This window comes from Phoenix dactylifera, chromosome 8, assembly GCF_009389715.1.
Source record: "Phoenix dactylifera cultivar Barhee BC4 chromosome 8, palm_55x_up_171113_PBpolish2nd_filt_p, whole genome shotgun sequence".
In the NCBI taxonomy this organism is placed as follows: Eukaryota; Viridiplantae; Streptophyta; class Magnoliopsida; order Arecales; family Arecaceae; genus Phoenix; species Phoenix dactylifera.
The window spans coordinates 17,558,953-17,582,114 of NC_052399.1; the positions used below are offsets into that span (position 1 = coordinate 17,558,953).

At 36.9% G+C, this 23,162-nt stretch overlaps 2 protein-coding genes across 5 annotated transcripts; both read left to right on the top strand.

Annotated features, from left to right (window-relative positions):
* The first annotated feature begins 643 nt into the window (after positions 1-643).
* On the top strand, positions 644-11,843 carry LOC103710887 (SMR domain-containing protein At5g58720). Of its 4 annotated transcripts, none has more exons than XM_008796811.4 (11): positions 645-1,560; positions 3,134-3,159; positions 6,574-6,678; positions 7,525-7,607; positions 8,330-8,565; positions 9,460-9,536; positions 9,653-9,709; positions 10,674-10,741; positions 10,824-10,930; positions 11,031-11,107; positions 11,430-11,843. In XM_008796811.4, the coding sequence occupies exons 1-11, from the start codon at positions 1,002-1,004 to the stop codon at positions 11,553-11,555; spliced, it is 1,521 nt and encodes a 506-aa protein (XP_008795033.2). In that variant the 5' UTR covers positions 645-1,001; the 3' UTR covers positions 11,556-11,843. The 4 variants fall into 4 exon arrangements, with proteins under 4 accessions (XP_026661964.2, XP_008795033.2, XP_008795031.2 ...); XM_008796809.4 differs by having other exon boundaries at positions 647-1,560; positions 6,529-6,678; XM_008796810.4 differs by having other exon boundaries at positions 647-1,560; positions 6,529-6,678; positions 9,499-9,536.
* A 2,363-nt stretch (positions 11,844-14,206) lies between these two features.
* On the top strand, positions 14,207-23,081 carry LOC103698820 (GTPase Der). The gene is made up of 8 exons (XM_008780870.4): positions 14,207-14,759; positions 14,864-15,088; positions 15,167-15,423; positions 18,480-18,697; positions 19,156-19,281; positions 20,346-20,531; positions 21,526-21,663; positions 22,230-23,081. The coding sequence occupies exons 1-8, from the start codon at positions 14,356-14,358 to the stop codon at positions 22,542-22,544; spliced, it is 1,869 nt and encodes a 622-aa protein (XP_008779092.2). The 5' UTR covers positions 14,207-14,355; the 3' UTR covers positions 22,545-23,081.
* The last annotated feature ends 81 nt before the right edge of the window (positions 23,082-23,162 follow it).

The following is a 23,162-nucleotide window of genomic DNA, read 5'->3' on the forward strand; positions in this document are numbered from 1 at the left end:
TATTAAGTTTGTGGTTATCTTCAAACCCTATGTCGACAATGTTGTTATCAAAAATAAATATCAATAGTTTAGTTAAAAGAGATGAAAAATAAAGTATCATTGCCAATAAATATGAACATCAGCATGTCATTGCTAGATCAAAAAATCAACAACAATAATGTAAACATTGAGAATCCTTTTGATCATATGAAAAATAAATAGTAAACATAACATTAACAAACTGCAAACATATATTTATATCTTATTGGTAATACTTCAATTTTTTTTTCAGTCGTTTAACAAAGGCTATAGATAGTGGTTAATATTTATGACAACTAGATAGTGATGCTGGTACTCGAAGGAAAAGAAGAGGTGATGGATGGCAAGTCGAGCTAAAGAGAGGTTGAGAGCAATCGAAGGTAGTGATGGTGTCTAGGGTAGGAAGACAACGAAGGATTTTATTTATTGATATATATATATATATATATAATTTTTCATCTTACATCTTTTATTTGTTAATATATTTGAGTATTTTTTATTTTATTAAATATTTGTTGATAGATTTGCATATTTTTTATTTTATACGTATCCTTCTTTAACCAATATATTTTTATATCTATATAAATTATCAAGGACTTTTTCAAATTACTTATCGTTCCATCAATCGAGTCAGTGGCGCACTTGGAAAAGAGATTCCCGGAAGATGGTTCCTCTGCCATCATTCCGAGTTCAAGTCCAATCACACCACCACCAACCACCCAAATCTTAGCGAATTACACGCGATTCCGCGTACCCTCCCCCTTCCCCTCCCATCGCCGACGTCCGCCCGCATCCCTGTTTTTTCCCCCCCCTTACCTTCCCCTTTTTTTTCAACGGTCCCGCTACGGGTTTGACTGCCGCTGCCTCCAATCTCCGACTCCGACGTTCTCTTCTCCCGGAATCCCTCCTTCCCTCTCTCTCTCTCTCTCTCTCTCTCTTTCTCTCTTCTCTTCAAACCCTTCTACTCCGATCGATAGGTCGCCATGAAACCCTCGAAGAAGCAGAGCAAGAAGAAGCGGACGACCTCTTCCGCCTCTTGCCTTATACCCTCGGCGCCTGGAGGTGGAGATGATCCCCAAATCAAAAAGGAAGAGAAGGGAGAGGGGGAGGATGAGGAAAGAAAAGCCGTAGATTGGTTGATCGATACTTTTGTTTCGGTTTCTCTCGACCAGGTCAAGTCGACGTTCCGGGAGGCCGGCGGGGATCCCTTTAAGGCGGCTGGGATCCTGGGGGCTCAGCTCGAGGACCCCGGCGAGAGCTCCGCGGCGAGCCCGGTCGCCAGTGGCGCAAAGATGGGTCTCGGGGGGAGGCGGAAGCAGAAGAGGGTTGCCACCGCGACGGGCATGGTTTCGGATGTGATTGGGAAGGAATACTCGAAGCCTTCGGCGTTTTGTGGCGGAGGGAGGAGGAGAAGCGATGGGTCCCTAGAGGGAAAAGGGGCCGTGATGCGGCTTCATAGTGCTGAAGAGGCCGAGGAGTTTCTGTATTCCATGCTTGGAGAAAGCTCTGAGCTTGGCATGGGTGTCGTTGAAGATGTGCTAGGTGAGTTCCCTGCAATTGTTTCTTCTTTTCCCCTCCTTCCTCCCCAAGATTGCTGCATTCTTGCGTTATTTTGTATATAAACTTAGGTCGATTTTAATCTGTCAAAAAATATACAATCTCATGCTATCAAAACCCTAAAATTTGTACTATATGAACCCATGTCGCACTATATTTGGATCAACAAGAAGAGATTTCCAATTTCTACTATTCTAGTGGTTATGTGCTGCCACTATTATATGGCGAAATTAGCCCTTAAAGTTGTAAGTTTATGTACAATGGGCGGGTAATGTTTCTGAAAAAAGCATTTAAGAACAATCCATTTTAAAATCAATTTATGCCAGCATTATAGAGAAAAACATGAAAGGAGAAAAATGTTATTGGTCTCTGAAGAACACTTGAAAATTCTCTCTACTCTTATAGTACTAATTCGTAATGCCACTGGTTACAGTTAAGCATGGAATATTCACTCCTTCAGTGGTCGGCAGCCAATAAATGTTCGGCTGATAAAAAAGTGACCATAAAAGAGAAAGTTGGCACCCTTTTCATCTTGATTGTAAATTGCTTCAGCAGGAAGTAACTGGAAATACAAATGATGAATAAGATCCTTGCTTGGTTGCTTTTAAGATTTTCAAATTAGATACTCTTTTGTTGATCAGGATGTGTTGATGATGGAGTAAAGATTGAAGAAGTATGATGGAGGTAAGGATGAGAAAAGAGAGGAGAGAATATGAGAGATGAGAGAAGCCATGTGACGGACCATATTGTACTTCTTCTATCTTTAGTTAGGAGGGTGATCGACTTTAAAGGGAAGAGCATTTACCAAGGTAGCTTTTACATGATAAAAGCTACATATGTTTTGGCCTCTATAATTCCAGTTCACTGTCAATATATTGGTATATTTGTAAAAGTAGACCGGCGTTATATAATAGATGCAGTGGATGCACAAGAATGGAGAAGGAAGCGGATACATAAGTTCTGATGTGCCTAATCTAACACGCTAGCCTGACTCTCTTGCTACCAGCGTCATAGAAGTGAAGGTATAATGATATCTACATATCCCATTCCATGAACTTGTGGGCTCCTTTGATGTGATATAGTGAACTGGGATTTTTTTTAAAACCTTCATGCATGTATACATGGTCTAGACATCTAAGGTTTTAAAACATTGTAGACGGCAATAGGTGGCCAAGGGTCACCTAGTGCTAGGCTCAAGGTGGTGCATTACTCTAGAGATTAGTACAGTGGAGGATAGTACATCCGAAAAACTATAAACATAAAGATAAATCTAAATGAAAAGTTCTAACCAAAAAATGGAACATATCAAATACGATGTAACAAGTCAATGGGTAATACCAAATTGGCAATATTTAGTACTGATTAATTAGTCAATCTCATCCTCCAAACATGATTCAAAACATGAAGGCAGAAACCTAGGCAACCATTTTTATAGAAAAAGAATACTTAGGAATCCTATTTCAAAACATGCAATATGGTGCTTTGGTATTTCATTTTAATTTAGTGTGGCTTGACTTCTCATATACAATGAGTAGCTTGATTTTATCTATTTTTGCAGGTCAATTTGGATGCGATGTTGAAAAGGTATATTAAGGCCCTATTTGGGATTGCTGTTGGTAGTAGTGCTTTTGTTGTTAGAGCTTTTGCTAGCAGAGCTTTTAACAAATAGCTGTTTGTTGTTTAGTAACGATATTTCTTAAATGCCATGGAACTTTAATATCTGTTTGGTAACCAAATTGAGAAAGTGCTTTTAGTATAAGAAAATGACAATAATGGATATTGCATAGTTCTTTTAATTTTTTAACTATTTGCAGTATCAAGAATTGTTATTATAAAGTATTCGTAATCTATAAATTATTTATTTTGACTAGTATAAATTGTAATATAATAATACAATATTGTTATGAATACAATAATGTTCTGCTATCAAAATATTATTATTATGATATAATAATAATAGTAATGTGGCGTTGTCGTAATATAATATAATATTGTATAGAATAGTATAATAATGTAATATAATATAATTTATTAATACATAAATATATAATAATGATATAATATAATGTATCTATTATTAGTTCATAATTATAATACAATTTTTTCATATAAAGTATTACAATTATTATTATTATTGCATGTTAATATATTATTACATAGTATAATGTTATTGTAATATATGAATGTGAAATTATTGTTTTAGTATAATACTATGATAATGTTATATTGTATTTTCATATTAAGTTTAGGGGTATTTTGGTAATACAAATAGCTTCCTGATGGGCTTTTGAAAGTGCTTTTGGGTAGAGGCTTCGAATTGGAGCTTTTGCCAAGTAAAGGTATATCAACTTCTGGAAGGACTAAAAAATAGCTTTTAGGTTTTTCTTTACCAAATATCCAGAAGTGCTTTTTGGGCTCCAAAAAATGCTTTTGGCCTCTCCAAAAGATGTGAGGTTGGATCGAATTAGGTTGCCTTTTTTTATTCACCCACCTTTCGAGTCAGTCGAAAAATCGCAGCAGCTTTAACAGATGATATTCCTCCCCGGTAGAAGACTCAAACTTAAGAAGGTTGAGCCCTATTGGTCATTTCTTCCTTTTATCTCTCTAATTCTATATTATTTTACAAAGTTCTTGCGTAGTATTTTATTGGAGGAGTTCCGAGTTAACTCCTTGAGATCAACAAGTAATCCTATTGTGATGTTGTTTATAGTCTCCTTCAGAATTCACCCACTCCATTTCTGATTTGTAGAGTGGGGGCTGGACCAGAATGGCAGTTTTAACTTTGGGCCCCTTTCATTGTTTGGTTTGCACATCAAGTAACGAAATCTCCTTTCCATTGACCATTCCTCAAAACACACGAATTATGATTCCACTTAAAAATTGGAGGAATGGTCATTTTTATTCTCACGAGAAAGAAATTTTTGGTATGAATTGGCCGGCATCACTTACAGTATAAAAAACAAATTAGCATAATTATTCGGTTAGGTGGTTGTCAAGAACATGTCCAACACTTTCTTTTTGGGCTTAGAGATGTCAAAATCATTTTTGTTACACATTTTCTAGTCCATCTAAATACTTGTTTTTTCAAAAAAAAAAAGATCCTGACCCTCTAAGATCAAAAAATACTTTTTTTTATAATTTATAAACCCTTCAAGTTGTTCTCCAAACTCGGTCATTTTACTTGTCCACTTGATAAACCACCATTTTTTTGCTAGGTTATACCACCATTGTTGTTGGGAAACTACTTAAAGAGCAACCTCTTTTTGAGCATTTTATGGTTTCACCTTTTTTTTTATGAATATTAGTTTTGACAACCATAATCACTTCTCCATCTTGGCTGTTCCAACTTTCCCTTAAAATCATCTTATGTTCTTTACTTATATGATTGTCAAGCTCCATGGAACATAAATATGACCATGTGGCCATCACCGACCTTCTTCATTTTCCTCCTTTTTGTTTAGTTTACTATAAGCATGTGATATGGATTATCTTTATCATTATTGTATCTGGCATTTGCTGATTTGTCTCTCTTGTTAAATTTCTAACAATCCTAGTGGTTTTCTTGTTTTTTTGAATCTTGCATTGACACTTGTCTTCTTTGCAATTTTTGCCTGGCGCCATTGCAACACATCTTATTTGGCTAATTTGTTGGATTTAAAGTCCTGACATTCCATTTAATTCTTCCCATATATGGCTACTTCACCGACTCCTACTTCGAGAACTCTCAAGTTTGTAATATTGCAACTGATTGTTATGGTAATATGTGTCCGTGGGAGACGCTTAGAGCCAACCTCGCGCATTTTTAACAACAATCAGTGTTGTGACGTCCTATTTATTTGGGATGCTCTAGCCATTAAGCCATTACAATTATTTTTCTATTTTTAGGAACATAAAAATTAGAAATTTTGTTTCTATATTTTCTATTTTTAAAATATAAACATGTCTAATATACTCAATTATTTTTTAAAAACAAATATGGTGATGGTGGTGGAGATGGTGGTAGTTGCAACAAAGCTAATGGAGATGGCAGTGGTGTTGGTGGCAAGTCTGGTTGTAGTGTAATAGAGGTGATGATGATGGCGACCGTGTCATGGAGGTGATGATAGTGGTGGGGGTGTGGTGACCAATAATGTGGGGGGAGGTGAAGATGGTGGTGGCGGTGGATGCATCGGCGATGTGGCGGTGGATGTGTCGGCGATATGGCGGTGGATGCGTCGGCGATATGGCGGAGGCGTCGACAATGGTATTAGAGGTGGGGTGATGATGACAATGATGAGAGTGGTAGTGGTGACGACAATGCTGACGATAGCAGTGATGGTGGCAGGGGCGCCAAATAGTGATGGAGACGGTGTTGGTAATAATATGTGTTTCTTGTTTTTGAAAATATTGAAAGTAAATATTTCTTATTTTTATTTTTCTACAAATAATAAAATAACTTTTAAAGGATAAAAAATAAAAATAATATTGTCAAACATGTTTTTTATCTTGCCATTTGTAATTTTGTTTTTATTAGAAAACCAGAAATAGAAGCGATACCAAATAGGCCCTTAGCTATTTTCGTGTTTTTTTTCTGTCATATCATTTTTCTAGTGAAATATCATATCATTTTTTTAGAATATTTCTTCTTAAACTAGTTGTTAATCAGTTCTAATGGGATTGCTATTTATCCATAATCGATGTCTATTGGGATATATGCATGTCTTTTTATAATTTGCCTTTTCATCTTCATGTATCACTAGCTTTAAGAAAAAAGGTGAAAATTAATTTATGATTGCTTATCTCTATCGGGCTTTTGCATCTACCAACTTTTAGCTTTAACAATATGAATCATCATCATCATCATCATTATCGAAAGAATAGTAAATCATGAAAAGGGTTAACGAACTAAATTCTTGGTTTGATGTTTTCTTCACCAATCCTCGTGTTGAATCTATGTTATTGTGCTTTTATTAGGCCCTGGATGCCCTTCTTGATATATCAGCTTCCTCCTATAACCAGGAAAGGAGTTGTGATACTTATTCAAAAGCCTGCATGAATTATTTAGGTATCTACACTGAATTATCCAGCAAAAACCATTCAGAGAAAAATAGAAGTTCATTCCAGGTGATTGTTCGACTAATAATATTTCTATTTCTAATTTATTCTTTCTTTCTCATTTTGCATTTGAAGATAACTGTTGCTATACATACATACATACATACACGCGCGCGTGCGTGCGTGTGCAAACATTGCACTCAATCTGTATTATTTGTTAGTCCACTAGGTTGAATGGTGGTTGTGCAATATAGAGTTTTTAATCTTATGTTAAATCTCCCCCTTCTGGTTGTCCTCTCAGATAAGCCAATCTTGGAAAGTTCTTTTTTCCAGATTAAGTTGGTTGACAATGTCTCTTAGATCGGGATCCACAATCTTGGTATCGAGTACCATACCGGTATATTACCAATTTGGTACGGTACATACCCCATACCAAGACAGCTTCCAACTCCTTATTTCTCACTTTTTATCATGGTGCTGCCTGAAATCGGATGGTATGGGTTGGTACGGTACTATACACACTCCGATTTTCGGTAATACTAGGTGATACATGACGGTTCTACTGGGTTCGGACCGGTTTGACTCATATAGCAAACTAAACCCTCGGTATTGGGTATGGTCAATACAGTCAGTATCTTGGACATTTCGTTTCTATGTTCAGAGTTTGTTTACAAGCTATTAAATGCTGTAGTATCTACCAAGGATTAAGATGGTGGGTTAGGGATGCCCTGGGGCAGTCCTTTGCTGTCATGACTTCTGATTACATCATGGGATTCTACCTCCATTTCCATGGATGCCTTATTTTATCATCCATATGTTACTATCAAGACAGTGTCTGTACAAGGAACAATTTGGTTTTTGGTTTCTAAAATCTTGTGCCTTAATGCATTCTTTTATGCTGTAAATTTGTCTCAGTCAACAGATAAGACACCAGAGTCGACATACCATCCATCTGAAAAAGAACATAACTTCCTACAGTATGTAGGATATGATTGCAGGTGAGCTAAAAATCTGATGATCACTATTTTTCAACTTTCTTTTTCTTTAATAGTTAGCATATATGAACGAATATCTTATCCTCATGTAAGCATTGTCGAGAATATGTACCCATTCATTTTGTTCTGTTAATCCTAATGTGTACTCTAGAAGTCTTGAATGAGATTTATATCTTTCTATTTATACTTTGATAATCTCACTGCTCTAAAATCCTGTATTCCATTGATAATACAGTAACCTCACGGGCTTTTTCAGGAATTAACAATGATATATGTGTGCATTTATACTCGCATATGCATTTTTGTAACATAATGAAGCACGACATCTGCCTAGGCAAGTAGATATTTCAATCAAAATATCAAGCTGAAAATAATAAATAGTTGAATTGCTGGTCCTCCTCTAAAACTAAACTTCATGCGAAAAGACAATATGTTTTTTTTTGGCAATTGATCTCATAAAGGCACTTCTTTTTATTGCAACCGACCATCAGAGTAAAATGACTGGAATGCCCCTCATTTTTGTCTACAATTTTTCATATTCCATAAATTGTCATGATAGCTCCCAAGAATCCTTGATTAGCTGAACATTTTCTATGTGCATCTGTATCTATATGTATCTATATGTGTCTGTGTGTGCATGCATCCACACATGCTTCCCTGCATCTGCTTCACATAAAGGTTTCATCTGCTCCTATATGTATATAACTCGTCTGAGGTTTCTCTAGGGACTACAAAAAGGTTTGTGCGGGATCTGAGGTAGTACCACCTTCCAGATTGGAAAGAACGACACCAGATCTCCAACAAAAGGTTTTGGAGTCTTTGTTTAATACCCCTGATCATCCCAAATGCAAACCAATTCTTATGAACTGGAAAAAGGTAGTAGAAAAAGTGGAATCGTTTGGGCAAGGGTTGGAGTTTTGTTCTCCCAGTGTTACTGGCACACAACAGAATGTTAAAAATGGTATGTTCTTTTTTTTCCGAGGTATGATACCTTTATCTATCGCATATAGATCATCTGGATCTATGTGGTCTTCCACCTTGTTTCTTTTGGGTTCTGATGATGGCAGGTTAGAAGTTTCATCATCCACGTGTGAAATATTTCATAGTAGGATGGGAGACTTGTGGGCACTCATGCAGTTGCTTTCTAGACCAATGGTATTAGATAATCTTTGTTTGATTCTTAATGGAAGAATTGAATTAATATAGGTGATCATTGGCCAACTTAACATCAACCCTCTAAAAATAGGTGTTATGTTTTGCGGAGGCAATTTTAGCAAGAGAATAAAGCTGTTTGGTGCAACCGGCAAATATTTTGCAATACATGTATATGTATGTATCATCAGAACGCCAAAAATGCGTAAAAATATAGAATTTTGGCTGGTTTGATAGCTATTAAACCAAAATGAATACCAGAGGTATTTGTTCTCTAAAGTTTCATTCAAAAACATTTTTTTGATAATAAAATTGATTTCATTTGTCCTGTAAGTAGACAAAACAAGTCCAAAACAGGTGAGTAGTGCTTTCATTGCCCTTCTTTCATTCGATAGGTCAAAAAACTGAACCACTAGGATGAAATTTCACGATGTCTACTAGTGCTTGTTTCAAAGCTTGAGAAATGGCCTGAACTTGCTTTTCTTTCAACCATCACGCTTACCCGGTCCTAGGTTTTTGAGGACATGCTGCCCAAGAATCGAACCCAGAACCTCTAGTTGCTGGGCAGAGGTGTGTGATCACTGGGGTATGCCCCAGTTTGATGATCGTACTTAAGTTGGATTTGCAAATACTGGAATTATTTTTGTCAGGTCTTACTTGCTTAAATGTTATTAAGACAAATTGATAACTACTGTTGACTCAGGTAAAGAAGATACTTATCAGTTATTCCAAAGTGTTGCAGGGAAGCATTGGGACACGATGAAAGCCTACTATCAGCAAGTAAGATGCCTCTGTGCTCTTCTGTAATTTCAACTACCATTTCATGTCCAAGAATAATGTTTTGTCTTACATAATCTTTTTTGGTTATTATGCAAATCTATTAAAAACATTCTCAGGCTGCCATAGCATATTCAAGAGGAGAACGAGGTCATGCATCCCATCTTTCAGAGAAGGTATGATCTTTTAGTAGAAATCCTAGTTATCATAAAATTCTTTAAATCTTAAAAAAGGGATGGATCTTCATATTCCAAACTGAGATTTTCTCTCTCCATCATGATGGTGTGAAGATGCATATAGTTGGTTTGCCCCATAGTTTTGCAAATTACATATATCTTGTTGGTTAATCTGATTTTTCAGAATATGTTAAATGGCCTTTAATAATGTGTTTCTATTACCGTCTTTAATTTTTTCCTTATTTTCAAAGCTTTGCTGAACTTCTACTGAAACTTCTGCCAATTACAATTTTTACTCATATTAATCCCAAAGGTCTTTGATTTGTCCTTTTTTTTTCCTGTGGGTAATATAGACAGTTAACATCACCATACAAACACTAAATCAGCTGTTTGGTAGTCTGAGCAGCAGTATGAATGCACCCATGATTTCACATGTGGGGTTGTGAATTTTTACTATTTCTTATACATTAATAAGTTTATAATCGTAAGCATCAAGCCTTTTCCTGACTATTTGGCATCCGCTTTATGAATTCTCATTTAGGGCCACATCTAATGTTATTTCAAGTTTCTCCATGTCCTTTCTCCAACCTCCATCCATGTTACCTTAGGTGTTTATCTCCTTTTTCTTTTACCATATTTAACACAAACCGAAGCATCTCTCCTTACTGAATCCTCCTTAGTTCCTCATTGTATATGTCCAATACTATCTTAATCGATTTTCCATCAGTTTATCCTTAAATTATGTGACTCCTACAACTCCTTTAATAGATTTATTTCTTATTTTATCTTTTTTAGTTTTACCATATGATTAGTAAGTTGATTTTGGTAAATATTTTGCTTCTGCAGAATGTGTTTGTTAGTTCTGACACTCATTTATTTGATTAATGATGGATATCTATATAGAATTGCTTGGAGCATTATTTAATTACTTTTGAAACACTAGGTTATGTTTTATTTGTTTTAGGGGAAATTTTACCGTAATTTGGCCCGTGAGGCAGATGAGAAAGCCGGTCGGGAGATTTTTGAAGCCAGGTGATTGTATAACTCTGCTTGTTAACCTTTTCTCTCAAAGGACTAATTAATTAAACATTGTTAAAACATATTTTATATGCAGAAATAGAGATATAAAGAACATCGTCACTATTGATTTACATGGGCAACATGTCAAACAAGCAAGTAGACTTTTGAAGCTCCACCTCTTATTATTTGTGTATATTCCCTGTAAGAATCATATGCTGCACGGCCTTTTCCAGCAATTTTTGTTCATTTATTTTGTTGAATGAAACTACATCAGTATGATTTGTGCTTTTGTTTGACCTAGCTGTCCATTTTCTCAAAGTTATCACCGGACGTGGTGCCGATGGTGTTGGAAATGGAAAGGGAAAATTGAAACGAATGGTAAGCAACTAGCAACGTTGAACTTTCTCATATTAACATTTATTGATGCAGACATTTTTCTGCCATGGCAATTTTTTCTCATTCAGAAACAAAATAAACTGGTCTTCATGTGATTTAGGAAATCATAATGTTTGAGTTGTCAATCAATTGATGATACAAATTTAGTTGTAGGAAACTAGTCTTCTTTTCTGATTCTTGTTTTCAATTGCAATTAGTGGCTGAGGTACCGGCATGCATGGTTGTATTAAATAAATGGGGAAACTCCTGTTCTGCAGCAACCCATTAAACTATTTGTCTCAATTTGTTTGCATGGTCACCTCAGGTACTTGGTCTTGCGGAGAAGGAAGGTATTAAATGGAGAGAAGAGAATGCAGGAGCCATAGTCCTGCATCTAGACGGGCTGAAGGAGTACAGTTTCATGGATTGTGATGCTGATGATTTTGAGTAAATTCAACTTCAGTATCACGTTAAATGGTGTAAAATAGTGGTTAAGTGGGAACTTGGCCGCTGACTTGATCTGTAAGTTTCTGTCGGACCCAGGGTGGAACTTGATGGTTATGGTAATGTTGTAAATTAAGACCTTGGCACAACTTCAAGCAAAATATTCAGGGCCGGGCAAGATGAACCCCAGAATCATGCTCCCATGCAATATGCTCACTTGAGCAGCATAATTTGTAAGTGTAGTATCACTAATGATTATGATTCGCTGGTTGAGTGGTGTCAGCTTTCAACATTGATATCTGCACCATATCTCATTGTTTTTTTGTCTCTTTGGGTGGAGGGGGGAGAGGCTCGTTTGGTTCAGGAAAAGAAATTTTTTTCTGGAATATCTTTTTTGAGGAACTAATTCTTGAAAATATAATGCTTGGTGCTCGATGCGGAGTTACGAGCTTAGTGCGGTACGGAGCTGAGGGCTGTTTGGATAGACCTTCGACATGCTCGGCTTGAGTTACAAGTCAGCTCAGTCATTCTGGAGGGTGACTCGGCCACGGTCATTAGTTGGATCTAGGGAGGTTCGGTGGGTGCCAGCGGCAACAATCCATTGCTTCGAGATATCTAGATAATGACGAGGGATGGAGAGGTCTTTTAAGCCAAGTATAAATTTTGTAAAGCTAATGTGGCTGCAGATTGGGTGGCCGTTTATGTGGTCAGACATGCTGGTAGTACTTTGTGGGCTTGGGATGGAGAGCTGCCCTGAGCATTTCGAGATATTCTGTTTTTTGATTTTATTGGGTGCATTCGTACTTGTCAGATATGAATCATCCGCTCTAGCAATATATATATATAATGTTTGGAAAAATGGTTTTGGTATGTTTGGTTGATCATAAAAAGTGGTATATTTCAGAGTGGCTTATGTTTGATTGAGCATAAAAGTTGTATGAAATATTTATTATATTCGTAATAAAAAAGAAAGTATTTTATTCATAGATTTTGATGGCTTAAGAGTAATTTTTTTAAAAAAATTAATTTTCACTGAGAGAGTAGTAGCTTTTTTATGTTCTTCATATATTTTTTCTTTTTCATAGGACATGAGAGGATTGGAACTTTTCAAACGGAAGATTTTTGACTTTATTTTTACTTTTCTTTTCCCATGAACCAAATGACTCCTGAATGGCCTTAACGTTGAAGTCATCTTTCTCAGGTCCTTCTCGGTCTTCAAATCCTCCTCAAGGATAATATTGGAAGCATGTAGTACAATAACTATATGGTATGCCTCTTTAAATCCCTGATTGAGCTTTATGGTCAGGCATGAGATGACCATGGGACTAGGATTACCTTGCCTTGTTCAGATTTGAGCGCTGAAGGCATTTGCATGGCTTGATGAATGCCGTCTTATTTGATTCTTGGGAATAGGAATATAATTTTTCTTTCTTTTTTTTAATAAATTAGAAAAGGAGAAGGATGCTGCTTTCCTGTGCAAGCAAAGGCAAACCGTCATCTACGTTTGGTTATTGTGCATGATGTGTGCAGGCGGTCGGTTACACTTTCTTCCGCTCTTTGCCCATCCCTTACATTCTTTCAAATGAGCCATTTGAGAACAACTAAATTTATCTTGCCATCTTCAAACAGATAAAGCCTATAGGCTATTTCATTCGTCTTACAATAAATGGCCGATGGATTAACCAATACAGGTTTCAAAAGTTTCCTAATAGACTAGTCTCTATGAGACTTTGAATTCAAGGATCATATGAAACAAAACACCATTGGAGCATGCGTAATGAGTTGTCGGTCAGCAATGAGGGTTAACTGATGTCCGGTCTTCCGTTTGGTTGCCATTTTACATTGATCTCTGTTGATTTACTCTATTGTTGTCCTTTGATTTGGAGTTTGCAAGACAAATGTGACCATATGCAAAAGACTGGCTGCAATATACTGGCCTAACTGTATCCTAAACTAAATAAGAAATAGCAGTCAAAGAAAGCTATGCTACAATAGAGAAGCATATTGGCTCGGTTGGGCTGGTTATAAGTGGGCTTAGCTGGGCTCCAGTTACTAGAAGCCTGGACCAAACTCAGCTCCGCCCATACCTAACCAAGTTCCTGGGCCCAGGCTCCGTCCAAGAAGATATAGGCAAGGTCTAGCTTAACTTAGTCTAGCCTATGTTAAGCTTTATAGGGCTAGGCTTCTTGGTCTACGTATTAGATCAATATAAATTTATTTCATTTTTCTTGATAAGTTTTTAAATTTATAAAAATGATCAGCAAGAAATTTAGGATTCTATTTTTAGTAACCAATTAAAATTCAGGACTTGTTTTCTTTTTTCAATGGTACCTATATTTAAAAAATATGAATCAATAATATGCGTATAATAATACTCTCTACTTCTATAGCAGTAAATATTCAATCGTGTGTCTTTTTACCATACATCTGCTACATATATGCCTAAAATACATGTACTTACTATAGGTCCTGGCCGAGCTGGATGCCTGCTTGATTTGGCCCAATATTTTTAGCCCGAGTCTCCTCTCGGCCCATACTACATGACCGATATGGGCTAAGGTGAGCGGGTCATGGGCTGTTCCAGACCAATATGGGGCCTCTAATTGGACTGAGAAGGGCCGCTGGGGTAAAACCGCTGGATCATTCGGATCCGATCCCCAGCCCCATCGTTCAAGGCGACCCGAAACGTTCTCATCTTCCTTTCCATCCAAACCCTCCCCCGCCTCCGTGTGTTCGTCGCTATGGAAGTTGGCTCACTTCCTTCCGCCTAGCCGGCGAGCCGTCGATCACCTCCATCCCTTCCCCCCATGGCGCAGGCCTTTGTCCGTTCTATTTCGGGCAAACACCGGAGCGCCCTTCCTTTTCTCTCCATTCGATCAAACCTCGCGAAGTTGTCCCGGACTCCAAGAAATGGCGATCCGCTTCCGGCCCTTCTTGGTAATCTCGGAGATTCAGGGCGCTCTCGGAATTTCTCCACTGGATTGCCCCGAACGCCGTGGCTATTCCGACCGTTCGCCGGTTTCTGTGGAATTCCGAGCTTGGGCCACGACCTGAAAGGTGCTCCCTTGCCGGATCCTCCTCCCGAGAAGGTCAAGAACAAGAAGGCCCGGAAGAAGTCCAGGGTGGACTTCATCAAGGTCGACCCGGCGCTGCTCCCGACCGTGATTCTTGTCGGCCGCCCCAACGTCGGCAAGTCTGCCCTCTTCAACCGGTGAGCCGCCCGCCTCCATCCTATAGTCTAGGTTTTCGTTCATGGTCTTTCTTGATGGTGCTGCTAGTTAGCTGATCGGTTTACTTGTTCTATGGCTTTTGAAGTTTAATACGGAGGAGGGAGGCTCTTGTTTACAACACTCCTGGCGACCACGTCACCCGGGACATACGGGAAGGCATCGCCAAGTTGGGAGATTTGAGGTTTCGCGTGTTGGATTCTGCCGGCCTGGAGACAGCAGCGACTTCGGGGAGTATTCTTAGCAGGACGGCGGATATGACAGGGAATGTCCTTGCAAGATCCCAGTTTGCCATCTTTTTGATCGACGTGAGGTTAGTTTCTAAATTATTTGATCCCACGATACATGCTACGAAGAAGAACTCACCATTGTAAAACTTTTAAATTTTTAGGGAGGGACTGCTGCCACTTGATCGTGAAGTTGGGCAGTGGCTGCGTAAGCATGCATCTGGAATCCATACCATTGTGGCGATGAATAAGTCTGAGTCACTGGATGATCAAGGTCTTCTTACCTCAGAGGCAGGGGAAGCCCATGCCCTAGGATTTGGTGATCCGATTGCCATATCTGCAGAGACTGGATTTGGTATGGCGGAGCTGTATGAGACCCTTCGCCCATTGTTTGAGGACTATATTCTTCGACTTCCTAATGGTTTGCCCCTTCTGCTTCAGGTTCATTATTTCTGATTACGTGTAAACTCTGTGTTGCAAGCCAAAGCATATGTTATACATTCCCTTGGCTGTCTTTGTTGGCTTTTCTACTTTGCTTTCAAGTAGTTGTTTGTCTATGCATGCATGTCCACAGATCAAGTAAAAGATTCATATGCTTGTACAGGTACAATAATAGACAAAAGATCATTTGTTTTAGAATATGGAGAACATTGTCCTAGTAAATACATAGATTGCATCACTTCTAAAGCAGTTCCATGGAAAAATTCCAGTTTGATTACTTTTTCCACTGATTAATGTTAAAGCATGGATGACTCATTTGTTTTGGATGGAAGGAAAAAATGATCATTGAGGATAAGAAGAAAAACATATTATAGTTTTTGTGATGTGGTTCATTCGGGAGGAGGTGAGGAAGAGGGGCTATGTGGCTATGTAAGTTTGGTTATACTGTTCTACTGTTTTGAATTTGTTGATGCCTGATCTTAATTGTAGTAATAATTATTCCGTAAATTGTCAGACTAACTAAAAATAATAACATATTTTCCCAAGGACTAAAGAAGTTATCCATAAATACCCATTGGTTTTAAGACACCATTATATAGGATAATTAGTTGAGGTACTGAAGACTACAGGCAGTCAGGCTTACAGGGATGATAATTATACTTCCTCCTACACTTTCGATGAGGGACTAAAAACAAGCCAAAAACACCTATTTCATAGCATCTGAAATCGTATCCAAACTTTCTTGACATTGTTTTAAATGACCATCCAAAAATGATCAATATGGTACATGCCATAGTGTGTACGCACACACACAATGTACTGGCTGGTATAGAGCTGATTCATATGAGCCAAAAGAAGAATGTTATGGTATTGAGTGGTTTGGAGGTGATATGGGCCATGGTTCATTGGTGGGTTCAGGGCCAACATGGGCTGTATCCTGTCTTTACTATATGCCTATATGTATACTTACATTTATTCTCTCTCTTTCTCTCTCTGCACATGTGTGTAAGTATTTATGTGTGTATGTATCTGTGTTTGTATGGCTATATGTATATGTCTATGTGTATTTGCGAGCACGTGTGTGTCGATGAAGCCCATATACTAATACTTCAAGCCTTGAGAAAGTAGAATATGAATGGCTAGGATACATCAATGAAGTTGTATTTTATACATTGATGCATGCATGCAAACACACACACACACACACACACACATATATAGGTATATATGTATATATGTACATATATGTGTATATATATATACCTATTATATATGCATATATATCTATTCCTATATATATATATTTATGTATATATATATCTGCATATATATGCATATATATTTATACACACACAAATATATGTAGATATATCTATATATATTCACACGTACATATGCATATGAAGAAAAGCTTACATAGAGCATAGTAGGCAAAATAACAGTCCATACTCTTCAGCAATACTCCTGTACTTGCTGTATGCGTACATGCATACTTACATTTATTTTATCTTTCTCTATGTCTGTGCATGTGTGTGTATGTATGTATGCATGCTTGTATTTCTGTGTGCATGTCTATGTATATTTGTGTGTGCATATGAAGCATGAACATGGATGCAGCATATGGATACACTGTATGTCAAATCTTGAAATAGTATGATATAATATGGCTAGGATACATCAATGAAGTTGTGTTTTATATATGATACATGCATGTAAGCACATACATACATATGTATCCATGTAATGAAAGCTTATATAGAGCATGGTAGTGGTAGGCTATCAAAATGATATAGTCCATACTTCAACAGTACTCCTGTCCTTGCTATATGCAACATGCACGCTTAAATTTATTTTATCTATGTGTGTTTGTGTGTCTGCATTACTGTGTATTTGTATGTATGCCTCTCTCTATAAGTGTATGTATGTATGTATTCCTGTATATATGTATGGCGTGTGAAGCACTAACATGAATATGAGATACTAATACTAATATGTCGAACCTTGAAAAAGTAGGATATGATACAATTGGGATACGTCAATGAATTTGTATTTTATACATTGATACATGCATGCAAGCATACAAAATTATGTATAGACATGTATGCATATAAGAAAAAGTTTACATATAGCATAGCTGGTTATTAAAATAAAGGTTCCATACTTCAGCAATACACCTGTCCTTTCTATGTGCATGTATACTTGCATTTATTTTATTTGTGTGGGTATATGTGTATATGTCTATCTGTGTGTGTACGTCTGTCTGTGTGTGTGTGTGTGTCCTTATGAAGCATATATATGGATATGGGATATGGATATGTCAATATGAAAACCTTGTAAAAATAGGGCATGGTAGGGCTAGGATATGCCAATAAATTTGTATTTTATACATTGGTATATGCATGCAAACATACTAAAATATATATAGACACACACACACACATGCATGTATACGTGTAAAAAAAGCATTTATAAAGCATAATAGGCTATCAAAATAACATAGTCTATACTTCATAGGTTAGCATCAACTTTTATAAGCTCATCATTTAGTCATTGTTCAAATTCATAGACCCTCATTCATATTTCGTATTTCAAGTTTAACATCATAGACTACTAAACTGATGTTACATCATTAAAGGGTTAATATTAAAGAAAAGAAAGAAAACACTCTCCCCTCTCTTTTTTTTAGAGGTACGGGGGAACTATCTTGAGTGTATCCCGAAGTATTAGAGTATTTTATTTTTAATTTGAAAAACAGAATGCTTGATAAAAGTATTGGACACATCTGAGAAGTATCACAAGAATCAGTATCCGTTCTGCATTTGGCCATACTTCCTCTGTATGTATATGCGCATGTGCTTGTGTGTGCGTGTGTGCTTGTATGGGCATGCATGTGCCTATGATAGTTGTTTATACACTAGTCCTTTATTTAGTGGTCCTGGTATCTTCTAATTTTTTGATCTATATTAACATTGTCTCGGTGGCACTTTTGTATCACATCATTATCCATAATCTCTTTTTTTTTATGGTAAATATCAGATGACCATATCCGAGATGATACTTCTTCGAAGACTGAGGAGAGTGATGAAAGCAAATTACCTTTGCAGCTTGCAATTGTTGGACGTCCAAATGTTGGAAAGTCTACTCTGCTAAATGCCTTATTACAGGAGGAAAGAGTTCTGGTTGGGCCAGAGGCTGGCTTGACAAGGGACTCCATTAGAGCTCAGTTCCAATTTGAAGAGCGGACTATATATTTGGTAAAATAGCAGGTTTCATATGCACTTTTACCACAAGTTTGTTCAACTATTTGTATAATTTCGGAAGTGGTTATTGTCAACAACTTATGCTTAAATGGTTAAAAAGTAGAATTCATTTTGATATTTTAACATTTTTTCTAATTTGTTTTGAATAACTAGTTTTATTTGAGTAACTCCTTTTTCTCATTAACAAAGTTGGAGATTCTTGCAGTTATATGATCATGCATACACTTTAGACACAGCTACATACTTTTGGACAGACACTTTTAGATACAGATATATACACAAAATGACAAAAAATGTAACTTTTTACTCTCACATGCTGTCATTTATTCATCTTGGAAGTTTGCAGTCTCATTTCTTTTAAAACTATATAACAGGCTCATATGCATATTTAGGATATTGCTAAGAGCATTAATGGTAGTCTTATATTTTATCTACTGCTTTTTGTTGTTCAGGTGGACACTGCAGGTTGGTTACACAGAGCAGGGCAAGAGAAGGGGCCAGCATCCTTAAGTGTTGTGCAGTCAAGGAAAAACCTCATGAGGGCTCACGTTGTGGCTTTAGTGCTGGACGGAGAAGAGGCATGGATGCTTATATAGCTATCAAAATCAACATTAGGACATTGCTTGTTTCATTGTTTATTTGGCTGACATTGTCACTTAAGACATCTATAACCATGAGGTCATGTGATTGTTCAAGCTTTCCCAACAAAGCAAAAGCAATGCATACCATAACATAATTACACTGTGAAAGGGAATTTTTCTCCATTGAACATACCCTAGAAAAGTTTTCCCTTTTTCAATAAATATCTATGACTTGAATATGGATTATTACCTTTTCAGACCATTGTTCTCTCTTCTTCTCCCTTCTCAAAGGCTAGTTTATTCTGGCCAGATAGATATATTATTTTTAGGACTTGCTTATATATGCGTTAGTAAGCAAATTTTTCATTTTGAATCTTTATTTTATAGAAGCATCCACAAGCAAACAGCCTTATTCTACTTATAGGACCTCTGTCATCAGATCTTATAGAACATCCACTTATGCAGCATGTGAGACATCATGTGGATATTAGGCATTTGATGGGGAAAAGCATAGTTTTCTTCTTAACCATTATAGATGAAGGAGGATTATACTTTATATGAGGGATGAACAGGATATGTCAAAAGAATGGCTGTGATATGGTTTGTTGATTATATTCAATGCATTATTGGGACTTCAACATGCACTCTCAAACTCAAGTATTGATGATTTTAAAAGATTTTTGAGTTGAGGTGGTCCATCCTTATATTCATATGATCAATCATATTTGCCTTTTGTAATAAATTGCACTATCTTACTCTTTTTGTTCCTTTTGAATGGGCAAACTGTGTTTTTACCCTTGATATTAAACTGTCAAAGCTGCACTAATCCTAGTCAGAATCCCTGACTACATCACCTTTAAGAATAAAAAAATAAATTTCCTTTCAAGTTTCAACATTAAATTTCCTTTCAATGCTATCATGCAAGATAATTAGCTTCAGACCAATCTGCAATAAACCAATTTTTTTTTTCAGAAAAAAAACATATCTTTGTGCTTTGTATTTAAAATCTGATGCTATCCACCACAAATAATTTTATCTCTTTGTATTCTATGTATATGTAGATTGCAAAAGCTAAGAGTAGTATGAAACATGCTGAAGTAGTTATAGCGCGACAAGCAATAGAAGAAGGCCGTGGCCTTGTTGTGATTGTTAACAAGATGGATCTTCTTAGAGGAAGAAAAAATTCATCATTACATGAGAAAGTTATGAAGGCTGTTCCTCAAGAAATCCAGACTGTTATACCTCAGGTTTGTCCATTCCTTGTATATACCATGTAAGTTTTTTCTGAGATAACATTTATTAGTTTTTTCTTTTTACTGATTTTTGGGATAGAGGAGATTATAATGTTTCTGGCTTCAATTAGAGTCTTTTGGCTTAACTGTTTTTTTTAATAGTAAATTTGGCAGGTAATAGATCTGTTTGTCATAAACTTTGCTTATGAATATTAAATACATGCACTGCTGGTGACAGTTATATCTCATTTTTTTTTTGCATAATAAATGAGCATTGGTATTTTTTGGAGGTGACACCACAAGAGTATGGTCAACCCATTTCTTGCAAGTTCAATAAATTTCTGGTAGCCTTTCAATTGGTGTGCTAGTAGGACAAAGGAAGTGATTTCATTTTATTATGAGCCTTCTTTTCAGAGTAAAGGAAGTGTCATGACATCTGTTAAGTCCTGGGCCCAATACTGTGGGGCCTAGTGTTCAGACAATCAAGGTGCATTAAAGCTTTGATCGACTTGGTCGGCTTGCTTCATGGAAGTGATGGAGAACATATGCGTCTTCAGGATCTTATCAGTACACAATAGACGCACGATCAGATCTGGGGCAAGTGCATCAACTGACTGTGGAACATCAGAGTTACATGGCCTTGATGTTTCCTTAAGAATCAAAACTCAAAGAGCTTGACGGTGGAAGAGGATGTTCTAAATGCTACCTAGACATAGGTTAAGTCGTTAAATGTACAGTGCTATGCAAACCAGGTGGTAAAATCAGCACCGTAAGTAGGAAAAGCAAAAAACTAGACAGTGTTACAAGAAAACAGTTGCAAGATTAGCACAACTAGGGGGAAAAAAAACTATCATATGCATCTATTGCCTTAACACATATTGTCTCCATAAAGGATAAATATCTCATTTACTCTAAACATCTTCGTTCTAAAATTGATGGCTGTCTATTGCCAAGCAAAATTAAATTGATTTGCTGCTGATGACACTCTTCTATATTACTTCATTGACAGGTCACGGGCATACCAGTTGTATTTGTTTCAGCTTTGGAGGGAAAGGGCCGGATAGCTGTCATGCGTCAGGTTGTGGATATCTACCGAAAATGGTGTTTGAGATTGCCAACAGCACGCCTAAATCGTTGGTTGCGAAAGGTAAAAAAGAATAATTGTTTATTTTTTAGTGTCAACTTGCGAATGACATCGTAAAAGAAGTTATACTTGATAGCCCTGATAAGTGTTGGATAGCTCTTCTAGACATCTTCTAGTCTACAACTTGTGTCTGTGATGATCATTTTATCACACATTAATTAAATTACTTAGACGTTCTGCAGCTCTCCTGTGTTACCTTTCTCTGGGTCTCATCTGTTCTTGTTTCTCATCAACCAATGATTCTTTTCATGCATGTAGTTCCATTTAAATTGTTATGATAAAAATAATCTTCATATAAAGAAATAGGTTTTGGTACCAGATAGTTATTTACTTATTTTGCATGTGATGATATTCTCTACTGCATATGGATTAGTACTGGCCAACTTTTTAGGAAATTGACAGGGTGCTAAAAATTTATGGTTTTTGTTACATTTCTGGCATCTTCATGATTTAGTGAATAGAAGTTGATTAAATAACTGGAAAGTGGTAGTTTTTGGAATTATTATTGTAGTACCAGTCTCATGTGTATGGCCATAACATGTTGCTCCTTTTTATTTATATATCAATAGGTTATGAGCAGGCATTCCTGGAAAGATCAAGCAACGCAACCCAAAATAAAGTACTTCACTCAGGTTAAAGCTCGCCCACCAACATTTGTTGCATTCTTGAGTGGGAAGGCGCAGCTTTCAGATACTGATATGAGATTCTTGATGAAGTCTCTGAAGGAAGATTTTGATCTTGGTGGTATTCCAATCCGCATCATGCAGCGGTCTGTCCCTAGAAAAGTAGTTGGCAGCAAGAGTAGTAAAAACCTGTCTGTTAAGTTGAATGTGAGAGCTCGATCAGACAAAAGAAACGTAACTTCAGAGCCTGCTTCATCTTAGTTGATCCTGCTACAAGCGATGACCAGGAGTAGTATGCTGCTGATGATTTATCGAGATATATTTGCTGTCAAGGAAAGGGGCTTTATGTGTACTTACCCTGCCTAGAGAGACCTCGTATCCAATTTAGTGTCTCGGCTTGGCAGTTGACCAGTGTTTTACAACTGAGGGATGAGAACCGGTTAGCATTCAAAGCCCGTCCTGAAGGTATGGTGAATCCATGCTAATACACCTGGTGGAATCGCTATCTTAAAAGATGGCAAGTGATCACGTTAGATGAATCTTTTCCAGGGAAGAAGCAATGCCTGATGGTGTAATCAGCTTCTTCTAGGTTCTCAAATAAAAACTTACCAGGTATATGTCCTTGGGTGGTGAAAACCTCTTGACAATCCACATTGATTTTTTTTTTTTTGCTCTACATGCAAAAATTTAGCAGGTTGGCATAATGGTTCATAAATGTTTCATAGTGTATTTAATTTGTTACTTCTCTCTAGCTGGACTTCTTTTGTTTATGAAGCATCAGATGACTATTTGAATGGATATGTTTCCTAAATTCTGTAATACACCTTCAGCGTCATTTACTCTTCAGTTGCGGAATTCACTGGTAACCTTGACATGGAT